At 36.4% G+C, this 16,625-nt stretch overlaps 1 protein-coding gene across 3 annotated transcripts in view; it reads left to right on the top strand.

The window, feature by feature from the left end:
- Window positions 1-16,625, top strand: part of BZW2 (basic leucine zipper and W2 domains 2) — a 63,086-nt gene that overhangs the window by 34,648 nt on the left and 11,813 nt on the right. For all 3 annotated transcript variants that reach the window (XM_077856664.1, XM_077856663.1, XM_077856662.1), the window contains 5 exons: window positions 2,494-2,597; window positions 4,535-4,600; window positions 7,936-8,071; window positions 11,341-11,450; window positions 16,153-16,323. In XM_077856664.1, the coding sequence (XP_077712790.1) occupies window positions 2,494-2,597; window positions 4,535-4,600; window positions 7,936-8,071; window positions 11,341-11,450; window positions 16,153-16,323 (587 nt within the window). The remainder of the gene's footprint in view (window positions 1-2,493; window positions 2,598-4,534; window positions 4,601-7,935; window positions 8,072-11,340; window positions 11,451-16,152; window positions 16,324-16,625) is intronic.

The raw sequence follows: 16,625 nt of genomic DNA, 5'->3' as shown, positions 1-16,625 counted from the left end.
GGAAAAGTTTACTTTTTTCCCTTACATGACCTGTATACTTCACATTGATAATCTCAAAGCTTCATTAACCATCTGTATAATGATGGTCAGCAAATTGATAACTGTGGCCTCAATTTTGCTTCTTCACTCTACATGCATATATCCAAGAAGGTAGGGTAAACTATGTGGTAAGACTTAAAAGCACAGCAGGTCCAACCCCTGGACACCTACCAGGTTGAGGCCTATGATGTAATGGAGAAAGCCAGCCAGGAATAGTCTTTTTATATAAACACTTTGTTTACTTATTGAGTATGGGAATTGTCCTCACACCTACACAAAAAATTTACCTTCGTGCATTGTTCTTAAAACAATAGTCCTCATGGTTTTTCAGTTGTATTCTTTGAAGAGTAGATACAAGAAATATTTTTTCTTTCACTTCTATTTTGAGAAAAACAGCAGGCCCACCAAAATTTTAGAAAAAGCAAATAATATTTGGTTCTAGCATCAGAGTGAAAAACTTAATGCAAGCTATAGCAGTATTATTAATGTGTAACATGTTTTGTAAAATAATGCAGTTTTTAAAACTTGTCTTTTACGGGACCTGGATGGCTCAGTTGGTAAGCATCTGCCTTCTGCTCAGGTCATGATCCTAGGGTCGTGGGATTGAGCCCCACATCAGGTACTCTGCTCGGTGGGGAGCCTGCTTCTCCTTCTCCCCCTGCCTACCACTCCCCCTGCTTGTGCTCTCTCTGTCAAATAGATAAGTAGATAAAATCTTTTTAAAATTTTTTTTAGAAAGCAAAACTTCCTCTTAAGGAAAAAGACTAGTTTCAAAATCAGACTTTTCAGTTATGTAACTTCTGTCAGACAGGAGTCATTAGCCCAGAGTTTTTAGATTATCATCTTAATAAAATTTTGTTCCAGGTGGTTGTATTCATTACATAGGGCTAATTAAATCATGCATAAATTAATTGCATGAAAATAGATTTCTGAACAAGCTGACTTTTCTAAAAAGTAATTTGCTTATAAAACTGTATGCAAGGGCAGCCTGGGTGCAGGATCAAGTCTCACATCGGGCTCCCTGCATGGAGCCCGCTTCTCCCTCTGCCTGTGTCTCTGCCTCTGTGTGTGTGTGTGTGTGTGTCATGAATAAATAAATAAAATCTTTAAAAAAATAAAAATTAAAAAAAAAACTGTATGCAGGAGTATGAAAAAGGTTGGCTAGGTATAGCACTTCTCATCCAAAGATCTAAAATCACAAGTTAAATCAAGGCAGTTATATAAATAAATAAAAGAAGTAGCTGATATATATTCTTCAAATATTTGTTGAGTGTATAAAAGGCATTAGTCTAACTTGGCTTATTCAAACTTCCTGCCCTAATTACAATGTAGAATCAGAAAACAAGGAGCACCTGGGTGGCTTAGTTGGTTGGGCAGCTGCCTTCGGCTGGGGGCATGGTCCCGGAGTCCAGGGATTGAGCCTGGTGTAGGGCTCCCTGCTCATGGGGAACCTGCTTCTCTTTCTCCTTCCCTCTACTGTTCCCCCTGCTTCTGCTCTCTCGTTTTCTGTCAAATAAAAATCTTTTTTTAAAAAAATCAGAAAATGAAAATATCTAGCGTTGACTCTGTTCTAATCAACCAGTGTTTGTAATGGCCATCATTGAAATTTACAGGAGAAGCCTTTGAATGTGCAAAGTTGAGTCATAGAAAAAGACATTATTTTGTTCTAGTCTGCTTATTCCATGACATTGTGTAGGCAATAAGGAAGAAAGATGAGAGAGAATAAAATATACCCTTTCCTAGCCAGCATAGCTACCCAGTGATCAAATACAAATAACAAGGAGTCAAAGTGTATACTGTTCAACCCTGTGTGGATAACTGCCTTGTTAAAGAAGGGAACCGTTCCAAGTCTATTCAAGTAGGAAGTCATAAGGTCTGCTACAAGAGCCAAGTCTGGCCAACCTCGCTGTTGGTGACCTGGAGTCCAGCAAAATGTTATCAAGCCTGAAAAAGTGAACCATATCCTGATGTCAGACACATCAGGAACTACATTGAAAATAACTGAGTCCGGACTTCTAGTGATAGTATCCTGGTAGAATAATAATCTCACACACTATGGCAGTAGTAGAAAATGGAACAACCAGTTTACATTGTATTAGAAACATACACAAATATGTAACAACATATGCATCTACACAGACACCCCATCCTATGAATTTTTCTGTGCTTCTAGGTTTGTACATCTACTTTTATTGTGGGTTTTTTTTTTTTTTTTTATGATAGTCACAGAGGGGTGGGGGGGCAGAGACATAGGCAGAGGGAGAAGCAGGCTCCATGCACCGGGAGCCCGACGTGGGATTCGATCCCGGGTCTCCAGGATTGCGCCCTGGGCCAAAGGCAGGCGCTAAACCGCTGCGCCACCCAGGGATCCCTACTTTTATTATTCTTGGTATGCAGGATGCATATGCTCCTGTCATTTCACAGTTGTCATAGTAATCACCTTTCCCTTTTCAGCCCCCGGAGGAACACGCATAGATGATGGTGACAAGACCAAGATGACCAACCACTGTGTGTTTTCAGCAAATGAAGATCATGAAACCATCCGAAATTATGCTCAGGTAGAGTCCATCATTGAGAGATTGTTGTATAAGAAGGGACACATTTGAGCAGGAATTAGGGAAACATTAGGTTCAGAAATTCTACAGGCTACTTTTTAAATAGGAATGTTAGCTCTTAAACATATGAAAAGATAACTGCATTCATAAGGCAGTGGGCATTATAACTTCGCAAAGGTAGACTTGTTTTCTTACCTCTCACGTATACAGACAGAGAATTAGATGCTTGCATAAATTCTCATGGGATTATAAATTGGCACAACCTTTAGGGAGAGCAATTTGGTGTACTATCTTTTAAAACTAAAATCACACACTGTCTTTGACCCAGCAGTTCCATTTCTAGGACTGCATCCTACAGATATGTTTGCATGTGTGTAGAATGACACAGACAGTGGGAGTAATCAGTGATGCTTGTACTAGCATCATGGGGTGGAAACAGCATGGAAGTCATACCAGTAGAGTACTCGTTAAAACTTTCTAATTCATATTAATAGATTATTATGTAGCTATTAAAAAGAAAGAGAAGGAAGGTATTTGTGATATAGAGAGTCTGTAAAGGATTCATATCCATATTAAACTAAAGAATTGCAAGTCAGTAAGAAAAGGATAAGCATCCTTATTAGGAAAAGATGTATGGGCATTTCAGAGGAGAAGAAACACAGGTCTCCCCCAAAACAGATGAAGACATGTTCAAACTTATTAGTAATTAGTGAAACTTCAAATAAAATCATGCACTATCTTTTTTGCATTTGTTACATTGGTAGAAAAATAATAATAATAATAATAATGTCAGGAAGTGGGTGGGATCTTGTAAAGCTGAACATACATGCATCGAACACAGCCAATCTAGGATTGGTGTGTTCCTGTTCTGTACTGACTCTTTAACAGTCATTGTTACTCTCAGTGCCAATCCAATCCGATTTGTTGGATTTTAATGCCATTTGTTTTTCTTTATTGCATATTAGTTTCCTGCCTGGGTCATTGTCCTTTCTTCATAAAGGGCAACACCGCACTGCCATTTTTACTCTTGGACTCCATCTTGATCACATTAAGGAATAAATATACTGTTTTAGATGGGAGTATATTATATGGATGTAAGAGAAAGGAATTAGAATCAGAAATCATTTCAGTTAGAAAAATATTATATTGATAAAATCTCTATTTAAATAAGAACATTATGTTATTTTCTTCAAGCTACCATAACAAAATACTGGAGGGCTTAAACAGTAGAATTTTATTATTTCCAGTTCAAAAGGCTGGGGAGGCATGATCAAGGTGCCACCCAATTTAGTTCCTGGTACAGTCTCTCTTGTTCTTACAAGGCCATCAGCCCTATGAGATTAGGGCCCCACCCTTATGGTCTCATTTAACTACCTCCTAACGTCCCTACTTACAAATACAGTCACATTGGAGGCTAGGGCTTCAACATGTTTATTTAGTAGGAACACAAACATTCAGTCCGTAGCAAACGTCATTCCACTTTAAAAAATAGCCCAGAAATCCACTGACACAGTTGCAAACCCTGCATGAGTGTTCTCAAGACTGTGGGGGCCAGTAATCTTTTATAACTATTAAGTTATACCAATTTTCACTTGTCTGCCAAAAAACATGTTTGTGTCAGCCAAGAGTCAAATTTCTCTGAGGTCTGCTCTCCTCTCCATCATATCCTTGATTTATATGATTCTGTCTGCAACCCCATTCATTTCAGTTGTTTTTAATCTCTGCATCCCACAGTTTTAACATTATTGTATTTTCATCAAAGTCGTGTTTGATTTCTTACCTATTTTACTCTTGACTGAATTTCTTTTATTCTACACGGTTGAATTTAACTACAATTTTTCTTATTATTAGAGGTCCATGTTGTGGTTATTGTGAGTTTCTATACCTATTGCCTTTTTAAATTATTTACCTAATATTAAATGGTTCTCTTTTATGTTTAGGTCTTCAATAAACTCATCAGGAGATACAAGTATTTGGAAAAAGCATTTGAGGATGAAATGAAAAAGGTAAAATTCAAATGTAATGCCTTATCTGCTTAAAGTAACTAAATGGAGGGGTTGGAAATTTTGCATCTACAGCAACAGTGCAGAAGTACCAGGGACATAGTAAAGTTTTTAATAAACGTTGAATGAATGAGTATGACAGATCACTAGCTAATAACTATAGGAAAAAATACATGATTAACTTAGACTTTGTTCATTCATGTTTACTGTCAGATAGCATGTTTTGCTCCAAGAAATGATTTTATAGCATCTGATCCCTGACCTATATGGGCTTAAAATAAAAACTGGAGATTCCAAATATGCGAGAAAAATGATTATATCAAGGGAAGAGTCTAGATACGGTGATTTAATCAGTTACAGCGTATGAGAGAATATATGGACAGCTAATACCCAGAAAAATTCTTTTAATTTCCAAAAGTACAGTTTAGCAAAGGGATAAAAGCATGTCTTTGGAGATAATATATGAGTGGCAATCTCACTGAGGTTTCTCAACTGTAAAATAGCTGCAATAAGATGACATACCTCATGGTTGCTGTAAGAAATGAGATAACACATAAGGTAGTTTAATAGAGTAAGTAGCCTCTAGTACATATGGAAATAAATAGTACCTCATTAAGGAAGAGCTCTGTTCAGTAATTGCAACATGTTCCCTCTTCCAATTTCTAAATCTTGTGTATTTATATCTAGCACTCACTACATTAACCTGTTACAGATGTGCATGTTGCTTTCTCATTGTTTCCAGTTTTAGATAACTGCAGAATTATAAACCAAGAGAATAAAGGAACCATAACATCTATTTTGCTACTTACTTACTTCCCCCTATTCAAAGTGGATCCATACCAAAAAAAAAAAAAGTGGATCCATACATGATGGAAGATTTTGACAGTAAAATCTTTCTTCAAACAATGAAGGGTAGCCACTTGAATTGATTAAGGAGAATATCCATGATAAATTCTACAGGGTGCAGAGCAACCTTTTGGTAGCTTAACCTCAGCAAATCACTCAGTTTCTATGTGCCTCAGTTTACTTTTCTGTGAAATGAGGATCCAGGCTTTTATAAGTAGTAACACACAAAGTACTCAGAAAAGTAGCTGGTACCCTTGGCAAGTTTTAGCTGTTACAAACGTATAATTCAGTAGAAACACTACATTTTTATATATATAATTATTTATAATATATTAGACCTATATAAGTGCATTTAAAAATCTGGAAGGATACCTATCAAACAATTAATAATGTTAATTCTAAGGAAGCCGGACTAGAGAGATCACATTTCTATATTATTCTGAGGTGATAGATTTTATTCTTACTTGCATGTATTAAAGCTTGCTTGCTTGCTTTATTAAATAGGAAAAAACTTAAATGGAAAAAAAAAAAAAGTCCATTACATTGCTAGGTGCCTAGAAAAATAACAATGCTTGATTAAATTTAAAAAATGGGGGACGCCTGAGTGGCTCAGCGGTTGAGTGCCTGCTTTTGGCTCAGGGAGTGATCCCGGATTCTTGGGTTTGAGTCCCACATCAGGCTCCTTGCATGGAGCCTGCTTCTCCCTCTGCCTGTGTCTGCCTCTCTCTCTCTTTCATGAATAAGTAAATAAAAATCTTTTTAAAAAAATAAATAAAAGAATGGAAATAATGGAGGGAAATGATGTAAAGCATTTAAATAAGCACTTTACTACTTTTGTCTAATGTATTACCTGTCATGTTTTTACTTCTATTAGCTCATTGGTATCTTGAAAGCTTTCTTAGTTATTTCATTCATATAATGAATATACTTTCAAAAATGATTCATTTTTCATGGTATATCCATTTTTTAAGGAACATTCTGGAATACACACAGCATCTGATTTTAACATTGATTAATATAATTGATCGATGTGAATATTACTTTTATAAAAGATCTAACTTTTGTACTATTTTGTTAGAATGAGTATTTTTAATGAGTGCGAGTGTATTGATGTGCTTAAAAAGTACTGTTTAAAAGTTTATTTTGGAAACTATCTTTCATTATCCACTTGAACCTTAATCATCTTTACAATCAGAGGAAAAGGCCAGATTAATGTGAGGTGTGTATGATTTTGTCAGCCTTTTTACTCTGCCTCATTCCTGGTGCTCCCTGGAGCTGTATCCATTGATGCTCTCATTCCCTCATTGTTTTCTTACAAACTTTGAAGGTGACTTTTTTTTTCAATTCTTTGCAACTTTAATAGGCATAACCTGGGAGTGAAATGGACAAGTTTGATTCCAGTTCTGCCACTTACTCATAATATAAACATTTAGAATCACATAACTTCTCTGTAATGTAATAATCCTATAACTGTCAGGGATGGTAAATTAATATTGCTCTACGTGCTGCACAGAGTTAATGGAATTTCATTGGTACAAAGTAATGAAAAAGTCAGCAATGCCCCAGTTGTGATGTTGAGCCCTGGGGATCTTGGTAACATGCCCAAGGACTATGATAGTCATGGAATAGAGTCAAAGCACTAGGTGGGGAAAGAGGGGGACGTTGCACATGACTGAATATACTCTTAGAATTAAAAATGGGAAGTGAGGTATAATCGCTTTTGCTTAGGTTTTCCATTAGCCGTTCTGGGGTTGCTACTTTTTCAATTACCCCTCCAAAACTGTTCTTTCTAACACATCAGAGGTCTTTTCTCCATTAAGAACTTGTGTCAGATCCTCTGTTACCTCATCACCAGGGCTGGTAAAACTGCATGATCCGAGAAATACCAAGTTTGAGTCTTGTTATTTTTACAAGAGCATCAAGAACTTAAGAAACCCCTTTCTCACTCAACATTCTTGCTTTGAAGAACATTATATGCTCTGAATTCAGAAAAGTCTGTGATGATGTCAGAGCTTATTGACTTTTTCCTGTTTTTTGTTCATTGTGCCTTAACAAACCGAAATAAAATGGGTAGATCTAGTGGGGGCACAGGATACCCACAAAAATGAAAAATGTGAAGGACAGTAATATACGTCAGTAAATGCTGTGCTTATTATGTAAAATGTACCATCTGTCCTCTACAAAGTCAAATGTAAATTTTTTATGTAGCCTATTTACACTGTTCAAATGTCTCTTTTTGTTTCCGTGAATGTTATCTATAGCTATGTGTAAGTAAGTAAACTTGGAAGAAAGGAACCATGCCTGAGAAAATCACTTTCCTTAGCCTCCAGTTTACGAGTGAGCATATGTGTGTGTTTCTAATGAATAATAACTATGCTCTGCATATGACCAGCTAGCTGTTTGCCATCTAGCCATGCGTGCACATTCCATTTGTTATTTTCCTACTTTAGTCCTTGGCTTTATAGACATAATTTCTTTTGTTTGACCCACAGCTTCTCCTCTTCCTTAAAGCCTTTTCCGAAACAGAGCAGACAAAGTTGGCAATGCTGTCGGGGATCCTGCTGGGCAATGGCACCCTTCCTGCCACCATCCTCACCAGTCTGTTCACCGACAGCTTAGTCAAAGAAGGTAATTACTCTCGTGCTTTCTTAACCTGGCAGATATAAAAAGTAATGCCACGGATGGTTAGAAAAATACCAGTACCTCTTCTTATTGTGTTCTGCTACCCAGCCATCCTTCATGTAAGAGAATTTCTGTTTATCTTTAAACAATAAGAATTGTATGTGCTTATTGTAGGGAACTGGAAGACAGAAGATGCCCACTCCTACAAAGACAAATAAAAACTAATAATAACCTGAAATTTGGGCTGTAGGACTTTAATGTCTAGGTCAGATAACCCTGAAGTTGATGTAGTCTAAGCCACTTCTCTCCATTTAGTTGCTACCGGCATATTTTGCTGGGAAAATGCTTCATTGTGCTTTGTGGGAATTTAACCTTTTTGACCTTAGGCACAAAATACCAGCGTGTAGCACCCACCTCTAGTATAATGAAAAAAAGGCCCCTTCATGTTCCCAAATGCTCACTCCTCCCCACGCCCCACCAGGATGTTATTTCCCTGGTTAGGACCATTCTTCTAAACCATTACTTCCCAAAACCTTGTGCTCAGATGTTCATTTTATCACATTTTAAGATATTCATTATCTCAGTTTTAGAAAGAACGTCCAGATGGTTGCCTCAAAGTCTTGCTTTAATTTTAAGGCATTAAGAGTTTGATAAGCATATATACAATCACTTGGTTATAGAATAAAACAAAAGTGGGCTCTTAGAGGAGGATAATGATATTCAAGTTATAATGCAACACAAAACAAAGAGTTATTTTTTTCTTAAAAATAAAAGAGCTTTTGTGAAAACATCTGCTTCTTAGAACGTAGTTTTTCTCCTACAAATTTTGAAGTCCCAGCCTCGTTCATGCTTACAGTGAAATGGATTCTAGTTTCCTTGTAGCTGAAAGAAGATTAGTAAATTTAGAATCAAGTGATCTTATTTAGAGATTTTCTATAGTTTTTGACTTAACATAGCTTAGATTTGTGACAGTTCAGATTCTGTGATTATTAGTGTGTTGTTAATATGACATTTTAAAGTGTTTTCCTAAAGAGAATTTGTGATACTTCACATCTTATTTATGTTGTGAGCCATTTTACACTTAAATAAAACAAGGTAAAATGTAAACAGTAAATGCCAATTATATTAGATTATCCTAGGCTTCATAAAAAAATACTTTTCTTTCTAGTTGTAGTAAAATTCTAAGTGATACCTACAACTTCCTTTGAAATGTATCAAAAATTATTAGCCTGATGGACAGTGATGGAGCAAATAAAATTCTAACAGGTATAAAATTTAGGTAGTGGGTATATGAGTGTTTATAGTCAATTTATTCAGTTTTTCTTTATATTTGAAAATTTTTATATTGAAATTTAAGAAAGAGGGGGGAAAGAAAAATACATTTGCTACGGAATGACAGTGTTTGTGTCATATAATTTTTTCTGACACTCCACCATCTTTAGAAGCTAAAGGCTTAAACTTTCCCTTCTTCGATAGGAGTATATTGATAAATTACACCTTTTTCCCAACTGCACACAATAGCTAAGGAGAAAGGATTATTCCACTCAGAAGAATCTTGAGTATAGAGAAATTTCCCAGATTTTCCAATAGGAACCACTGTTAATGCAAAGTGATAGGTTTAAGCCAAGATTTACATTCCTGGTTTAAAACATTATTTTTAATGAAATACAGATTATACTGCATCTTAATTTTTGATTTAATGACATAAATATATACTAAATTTTACATTGACTTGGTGAACTGAGAGTATTAAAAATTCATGTCAACAAATATAAAATTCCCTAGTATATAGCACCTGTTCTATTGTCCTAGCCATAGTTTTCAATTTTTTTTCTTTTTTGACTAGTTCCTCTGCTTATTCAAGTGAAGAAAACTGGATAAAGTTGGCGTTTGCCTAATTTATATATCAATTGGATGCTTTTACATGCAACTAACTTCGAATACAAGACTCAAATTGCTATATAAGAACATTTGTTGACATATAAGAACATTTTGTATGTAACAAAAAGTATAGAAGTCGCCTCGACTTCAGGGTGAACAATAATGTCATCCAGGTCTCAGATATTTTCTCCCATTATTTCTCACTACCATTTAATAGCATCATTCCAAGTATGATTTCCCTTGTCATTGTAAGATGTCTGCTGGCACATGCTTTCTTGTTCAGATTCAGTGAAAGAGTAATTCTCAACATAGGATAATTAATTCATCTTGCTTTCACCTAATTGGCTGTCATAGGCCACATGTTTTGTTTTGGCTCAGTAGCAGTTGCCAGGGAGATGCCCTGGGCAGATTAGCTACCCATGAGGTCTCTAATCATTGCAGAAGGAGGTGGTACCAGGACTTAGACTAGAAGTCACCTGGCCTAAGCAAAGTTAGAATACTGTTAGGAAAAGAAAAGGGGAATAGAGCTGCTTAGACCAATAATAGTGAAGCTTCAATTGAGAAAAATCAATTTAATATTTCAACTACATTTTAACTCTTAAGTAAATGTAACATTAACTTGGAAATTTGAAGTGTTCACAGGAGAACTGTCTACTCGTTATCTAATTACTTATATTTGGAAATAAATCTTAATGTTAGTATGGATATGTAATCGAGTGGTTTTCTGATTACTGTGGCTCTTTTAGTCATCTCTTTAAAAATATCCCGAAAAAAGTTCAATTTGAAACAGCCTCAATGCTTTTATAGTTTAGCTCATGAGTATTTCAAATGCTTTTTATAAAAAGTAAAATTGTAAAGTAAATAATGTACTGTCTTGCATAGCTGTATTTATAGCCATCACCAACAATGGTTTTTGACTGGTATTATTTATCAGCAAAATAGTTGACATGTTGCCATTTCATTTTTTTGTTTGCTATACCTCAGGATTACTATTACACACATAAAATATTGGTGAGCCACATAGTGAAATGGAGGCAAAAGCACTAGAAAGTACTGGGTTTTTAATCTGTTTGAAACCAAGGTAAAAATAAATAAATAAATTTACAATTATACCAGGTTGGAATTAGGGAGTCCCACTTTGAAAACTATTTTAACTTTTTCCCTCTTATAAAAAATACTCTCTTGAGTAATGAAAATAGAACTGTGCCTAATGAAGAGAACTGCACCTAGAGAGCTATGCTTTACTCAACCAATTCAAGTATTTGAACAGTTTACTCATTTCAGGAAACCTAGGGCCGGGTGGCCTTGTCCATCATCACAAGTGGTTTTGCTTATGAAAGGAATGAAACTCTCACTTTTTTTCTTTTTCTTTTTCTTTTTTTTTTTTTAAACAGGTATTGCAGCCTCATTTGCTGTCAAGCTTTTTAAAGCATGGATGGCAGAAAAAGATGCCAACTCTGTTACCTCTTCTTTGAGAAAAGCCAACTTAGACAAGAGGCTGCTTGTAAGTGTTGTCTAGACAAGGGATTGTATGCTTGATGTGTCAGTTGTGGGTTTGTCAATCCATGACTGAAATGCTTGGGTCTTTGTTAAATTGGAGCGTGGTTCCTTTTATTTCTGTATATTTGGCAGATCAAAACTAATTCCAACTTAATCTTTATAAATAAATGGTATGATAAAATTAAGGAGTCCAATTTTAAGTTGTAATATTATAAAGTCCCATCAGTCCCACCTAATTAAACATTTATGTGTTAGGTTAGAGATGGATGACACTGATCTCACATGATTGTTAATTTAACAAAATAACAGTTTAAACAGGATTCCTTGTTTATACCAAGATACCTTGGAAATACTTGGGTATTTGCAATAAACTGCAAATAAGTTTATTGTGGTTGATTCTAAGTTTCTGTGATCACAATTACTTGATTATATTTTTATTTCTCTTTGTATTTAAAAAAGAATCAAGAGAAAAATTTTGTTCTTATATTTCTATCTGCTCACTATAATTTCTTTCTGCTAGAAGCAACAGATGTGCAAATGACAGAAATTTCTCCAAGTGACATTGCTTTTGAAATCTAGGACAAAGTCTAAAATTGAAAGACACCTTTATCATCTTCTCTTCACCTGGTCTTTCCTGTTTTTCACTTCTGAAGTGTTCCAGTGCGCAAGGGTATCTGCTTGTCTGTAGGGTAATTCTAAAAGTGGGCTCTTCCCCTCAGAAAACCCAAGGATAATTTTAACTATAAATGCTTTCACTGTCCTTTTTTTTTTTTTTTTTTTTTTTTTTTTTTAAGATTTTATTTATTTGTTCATGAGAGACACACAGAGAGGCAAAAACATAGAGGGAGAAGCAGGCTCCCAGCAGGACCCCGGGATCACGACTGGAGTTGAAGGCAGGCACTCAACCACTGAACCACCTGGGTCCCCCAATGCTTTTATTTTCAATCACTTAAAATTTCTTATCTCTTAAAGCTTCCCTTAAAATAGCCCTTTTGGGTCTTTAAAGTCTTAATATGATTAAGAAGAAAATTTTAAAGATACAGAATCTAGCTAATTTCTGGAGCTAATAATAAGTTGTGTGTGTGTGTGTGTGTGTGTTTTAAAGGTTTTATTTATTTATTAATTCATGAGAGACACAGAGAGAGGCAGAGGGAGAAAGAAGCAGGCTCCTGACAGGGACTCTATCCTAGAACTCTGGGATCACGCCCTAAGCCAAAGGCAGATTGCTGAGCCACCCAGGTGTCCCTAATAATAAGTTTTATTCAGCCTATATTTGAGTGCCTGTTCTGTGCCAGGCATGGTCCTAGAAGCTGAGGAGCCAGGAGAGAACAGGATAGAAAAGTTCCTTGCCTTTAAGAACCTACTTTCTCAAGGACTTCAAGTAGATCCTATAAACAGAAGGAGAAAACATAAGTGATAGGTGTCAAAGCTGAATGGAAGTTCATGGGAAGACAATATATTCTTGTTCCTAGGTCTGTGGATAGGCTATATCTGGGCCACGTCCCACTGTGATCCATATACCTTTTCATTCTGAGACCTAGCCTGCAGCTGCACCTCCCAGGTGGGCCATTCTGTCCTCATGGCAAAGGACCAGGAGCACAGGAGATAGAAGTGAATCACTCCAGTGTAGTAAAAGCTCAGCTCTTACTGGCCGAAAGAAGTCCTCGTGAAGCCTAGAAGTGGGGTGTGTGGGAAAGTTCATTCTGTCGTAACCTACTGTTCCACCTCTGCACACAGACACAGCAAGGAGGGGCTTTCTTAATACTTATTTAAAGGAGAGAGGGCAAATGATTGGGAACAAATATACAGTCTATTATAACTTGCCACAAAAGACTCAGTTATTTCTTAAGCCATGATTCCTTAAAGATGCCAATAGGCAGAGCTTGGTTAACTTTATTAAGTCACTTAATTTTTTTTAATGTCTTTCCTTTTTGAAAAGTATATTATTTAACTGTTCCTATGAGGTTTCCATGTCAGCATATGTTTTGGATATGAAAAGCACAGGTAGACATTTCTACAAGAATCACTGTAAGCTTGACAAGAACAGAGTATTTCTCTGTGGACCGTGCCGCTTGCTATTTGCTAACTCAGTAAATGAAGGGGAAACTAGAGGGTCAGTTTCACCATCAAAGAGGAAATTTTTTGTTTCCTTAACACAACAAAATTCTCTCTGACTGTACTAGTACATTTTAGGAAAAAAAGCATATCTCAAAGTTCAATAGTTACCCACTTCTGTAATATGGAAGCACAAAAAAAAATTATAGCAACTCTGAAAAGAGGGGATGGAAGGCAACAGACTAAATCAACCATTAAAATATGTAGTTCAGGAGCACGTGGGTAGCTAAGTGGTTGAGCGACTGCTCAGGTTGTGAATCCTGGGGTCCTGGGATCAAGTCCTACATCAGGATCCCTGCACGGAGCGTGCTTCTCCCTCTCCCTATGTCTTTGCCTCTCTCTGTGTGTCTCTCATGAATAAATAAACTCTTTAAAAAAGAATGTAGTTCAATAAGAAATTAAAAGTGCTATGAGGAAAAAATGAGCTAGGGAAGCTCTAAGGAGTGTCAGAGTAGGATGCGATTTTCAGTGGTAAGAGAAGGTCTCTGACAAGGTAACATTTGTGTAGACTTGAAGGAGGTAAGGAGTGAGCAATCTAGGTATCTCTAGGAAGAGTTCTCCAGGCAAAGGAACAGAATACAAAGGTTTTGGGGCATAGCATGTTGGGGGCAGTAAGGGGGAGAGTGGTTGGTAAGAGTGAAAGATCAGCTCAGAGATGTAGCAGGTCGATAACATCTAGTAACTTTGGTTTTTATTCTGATGGAAAACTTTTGGGAAATTCTCAGCAGGATTGTGTATAATTGTGTTTAGGGTCTAAACGGGATCACTCTGGCTTTGCTTTTGGGAATAGACGCAGAAGCGGGGAGACTTTAATCTGATGGACATTTGTACCTAGATAGGGTTTTTCTAACAAATACAAACCATATTCCAAGCCAATAAATGTCGTGATAGGATTTAGACCAACTTTACTTCGGTTTAATCTGAATAATAATCTTCAGTGTATTATGTGTCATTTATAAGGGCTATGGATATAGTTCATAAATAAGCCACCAGTAATATGTTTGATGATATATTGCTCTGAACATAATTTGCAGTCCCATTCTTACTAAATTGAATATTGAATACTTGTGTGGAGTAACAGAATAATTGGGTGTCCTCAGCTGTGACCTTAAATATAGCTGGCCACATAATTTCAGTCAAGCTCCTTAGCCTTGTTGAGACTTCAGTCATCCTCTATAAAAATTTTTACTTTACATAATTATGAGAAATATGCCCATCACATTTTGATTCATAGAAGAAGCTCAGATTAGTTCCCAGCATCTCAGATTTGGAAGACCTCTTGAATGACAGAACAAATGTGCCAGAATTTCAGTCTGATATGAAATGTTTGCTTTAACATGAATATGTGTTTGTTTGTTTGTTTGTTTGTTTATTTTAAAGATTTTATTTATTTATTCATGAGAGACAGAGAGAGAGGCAGAGACACAGGCAGAGGGAGGAGCAGGCTCCCTGTGGGGAACCTGATGTGGGACTTGATCCCCGGTCTTCCAGGATCACACCCTGGGCTGAAGGCAGGCGCTAAACCACTGAGCCACCGGGGCTGCTCTGAATATGTGTTTAATAGCTGCTCCCATCAACTCTTCTGACATTTTGAAACTCGGAACTCAACAAGACAAGTTTGGGGATGATGATATAGAGAATATTGAAATTTGAGTCATGTCATAGAAGGCTTTGGCTCTGTCCCTCTACCTGGTGGCAAACCAGTTACAGATTTTTCCACCGAGATTTTTACTGGAGCAATATAGCCCGTTGACCATACATATGCAAATCTAACCACCATGAAAGTTTGGATCTATTTTTTTAGACTGCAGCAGTCTGAAAAATGTGAGAGTTTTAAAAACTGTCTTAATATCTTAGTTGGGTGTTAAAGTCACACAGGATTAGAACATGACTAAGTGTTACTGAGACTCTGCCAAGCTGTGTAAGGTAAAATGGAAATGAGGTAAAAATATGCAAGCAGCCATGGTATACTGCTCTCTTTAAAAATTTCCAACAGAATTATGTAATGAACTGAAGAGTTGATAGGGTTGGTTTAGATTAGATCTTGCTGTGACTTAATTTAGAGCCACCATCATTAATAGACAAAAATTTTCTTTCGCTCCAAGCTAGTATTAGAATAATAGCAGCATTTTCTCAGAATGTGAATAGAGGTTCTTGAGATAATAGTCAATGTTGTTTTTCTAATGTTATCTCAAGACATCTCAGCAGTATCAAAACTGGCTTTTGCCTTTTAACTCCTAAGTTATCATATTATTTGCATTTAATTTAGCAAGTTTACTTCTGTATTCATACATGCTACACTTTGATTAAAGTGAAAGAGATAGTAAATATTGGTTCACAATGAGTGAAGCCAGTTTATAGAAGTTGGTTAGCATTTTTTTCTCTTTTTCTATAAAACTGCCTAATTTTAGAAGGTGCTTAGCGAATGCTCAAGAAATATACCCAAGATTTGTTCTTTTGACAATCATCCTTTGTTCTGGTCTTCCAAATATGAGATGGCCTGAGTGCTATTTTAATATGAAAATGTCCTTTATGCTTACTGAAATATGAATAGTTTTTTGTTTAATAGTCTTTGTCCTTTTGTCTTTCAGGAACTCTTTCCAGTTAATAGGCAGAGCGTGGATCATTTTGCTAAATACTTCACTGACGCAGGCCTAAAGGAGCTTTCCGACTTCCTCCGAGTCCAGCAGTCCCTGGGCACCAGGAAGGAGCTGCAGAAGGAGCTCCAGGAGCGTCTTTCTCAGGAATGCCCAATCAAGGAGGTAGGAAACCATCGGCTTGTATCACTGCAAAACACATGAATGGGAGCAGTAACATCATGTGGCACAGACTTGACCTTCCTGAAGGAGACTTCCTTTTTTACTTCTGTGAATTTTATGTATTTGTTTATACCATTTAAACTAGCATAATTGCAAAGTTTTGATTCAGAATCCTCTAGCATGTTCCAGAAATTGATGGTCATTTCCACGCAAGTGATTTATTTTATCAGGCTACTGTGATTAGCCGAATAGTTCATCTGTTAAATAGAGTTGCCATCCACTCCATATACACCATTATAGAGTGG

Source organism: Canis aureus, chromosome 18, assembly GCF_053574225.1.
Source record: "Canis aureus isolate CA01 chromosome 18, VMU_Caureus_v.1.0, whole genome shotgun sequence".
NCBI classification, from domain to species: domain Eukaryota; kingdom Metazoa; phylum Chordata; class Mammalia; order Carnivora; family Canidae; genus Canis; species Canis aureus.
The sequence above is the reverse complement of the archived record's forward strand: the minus strand, read 5'-3'. Positions and strand labels throughout refer to the sequence as shown.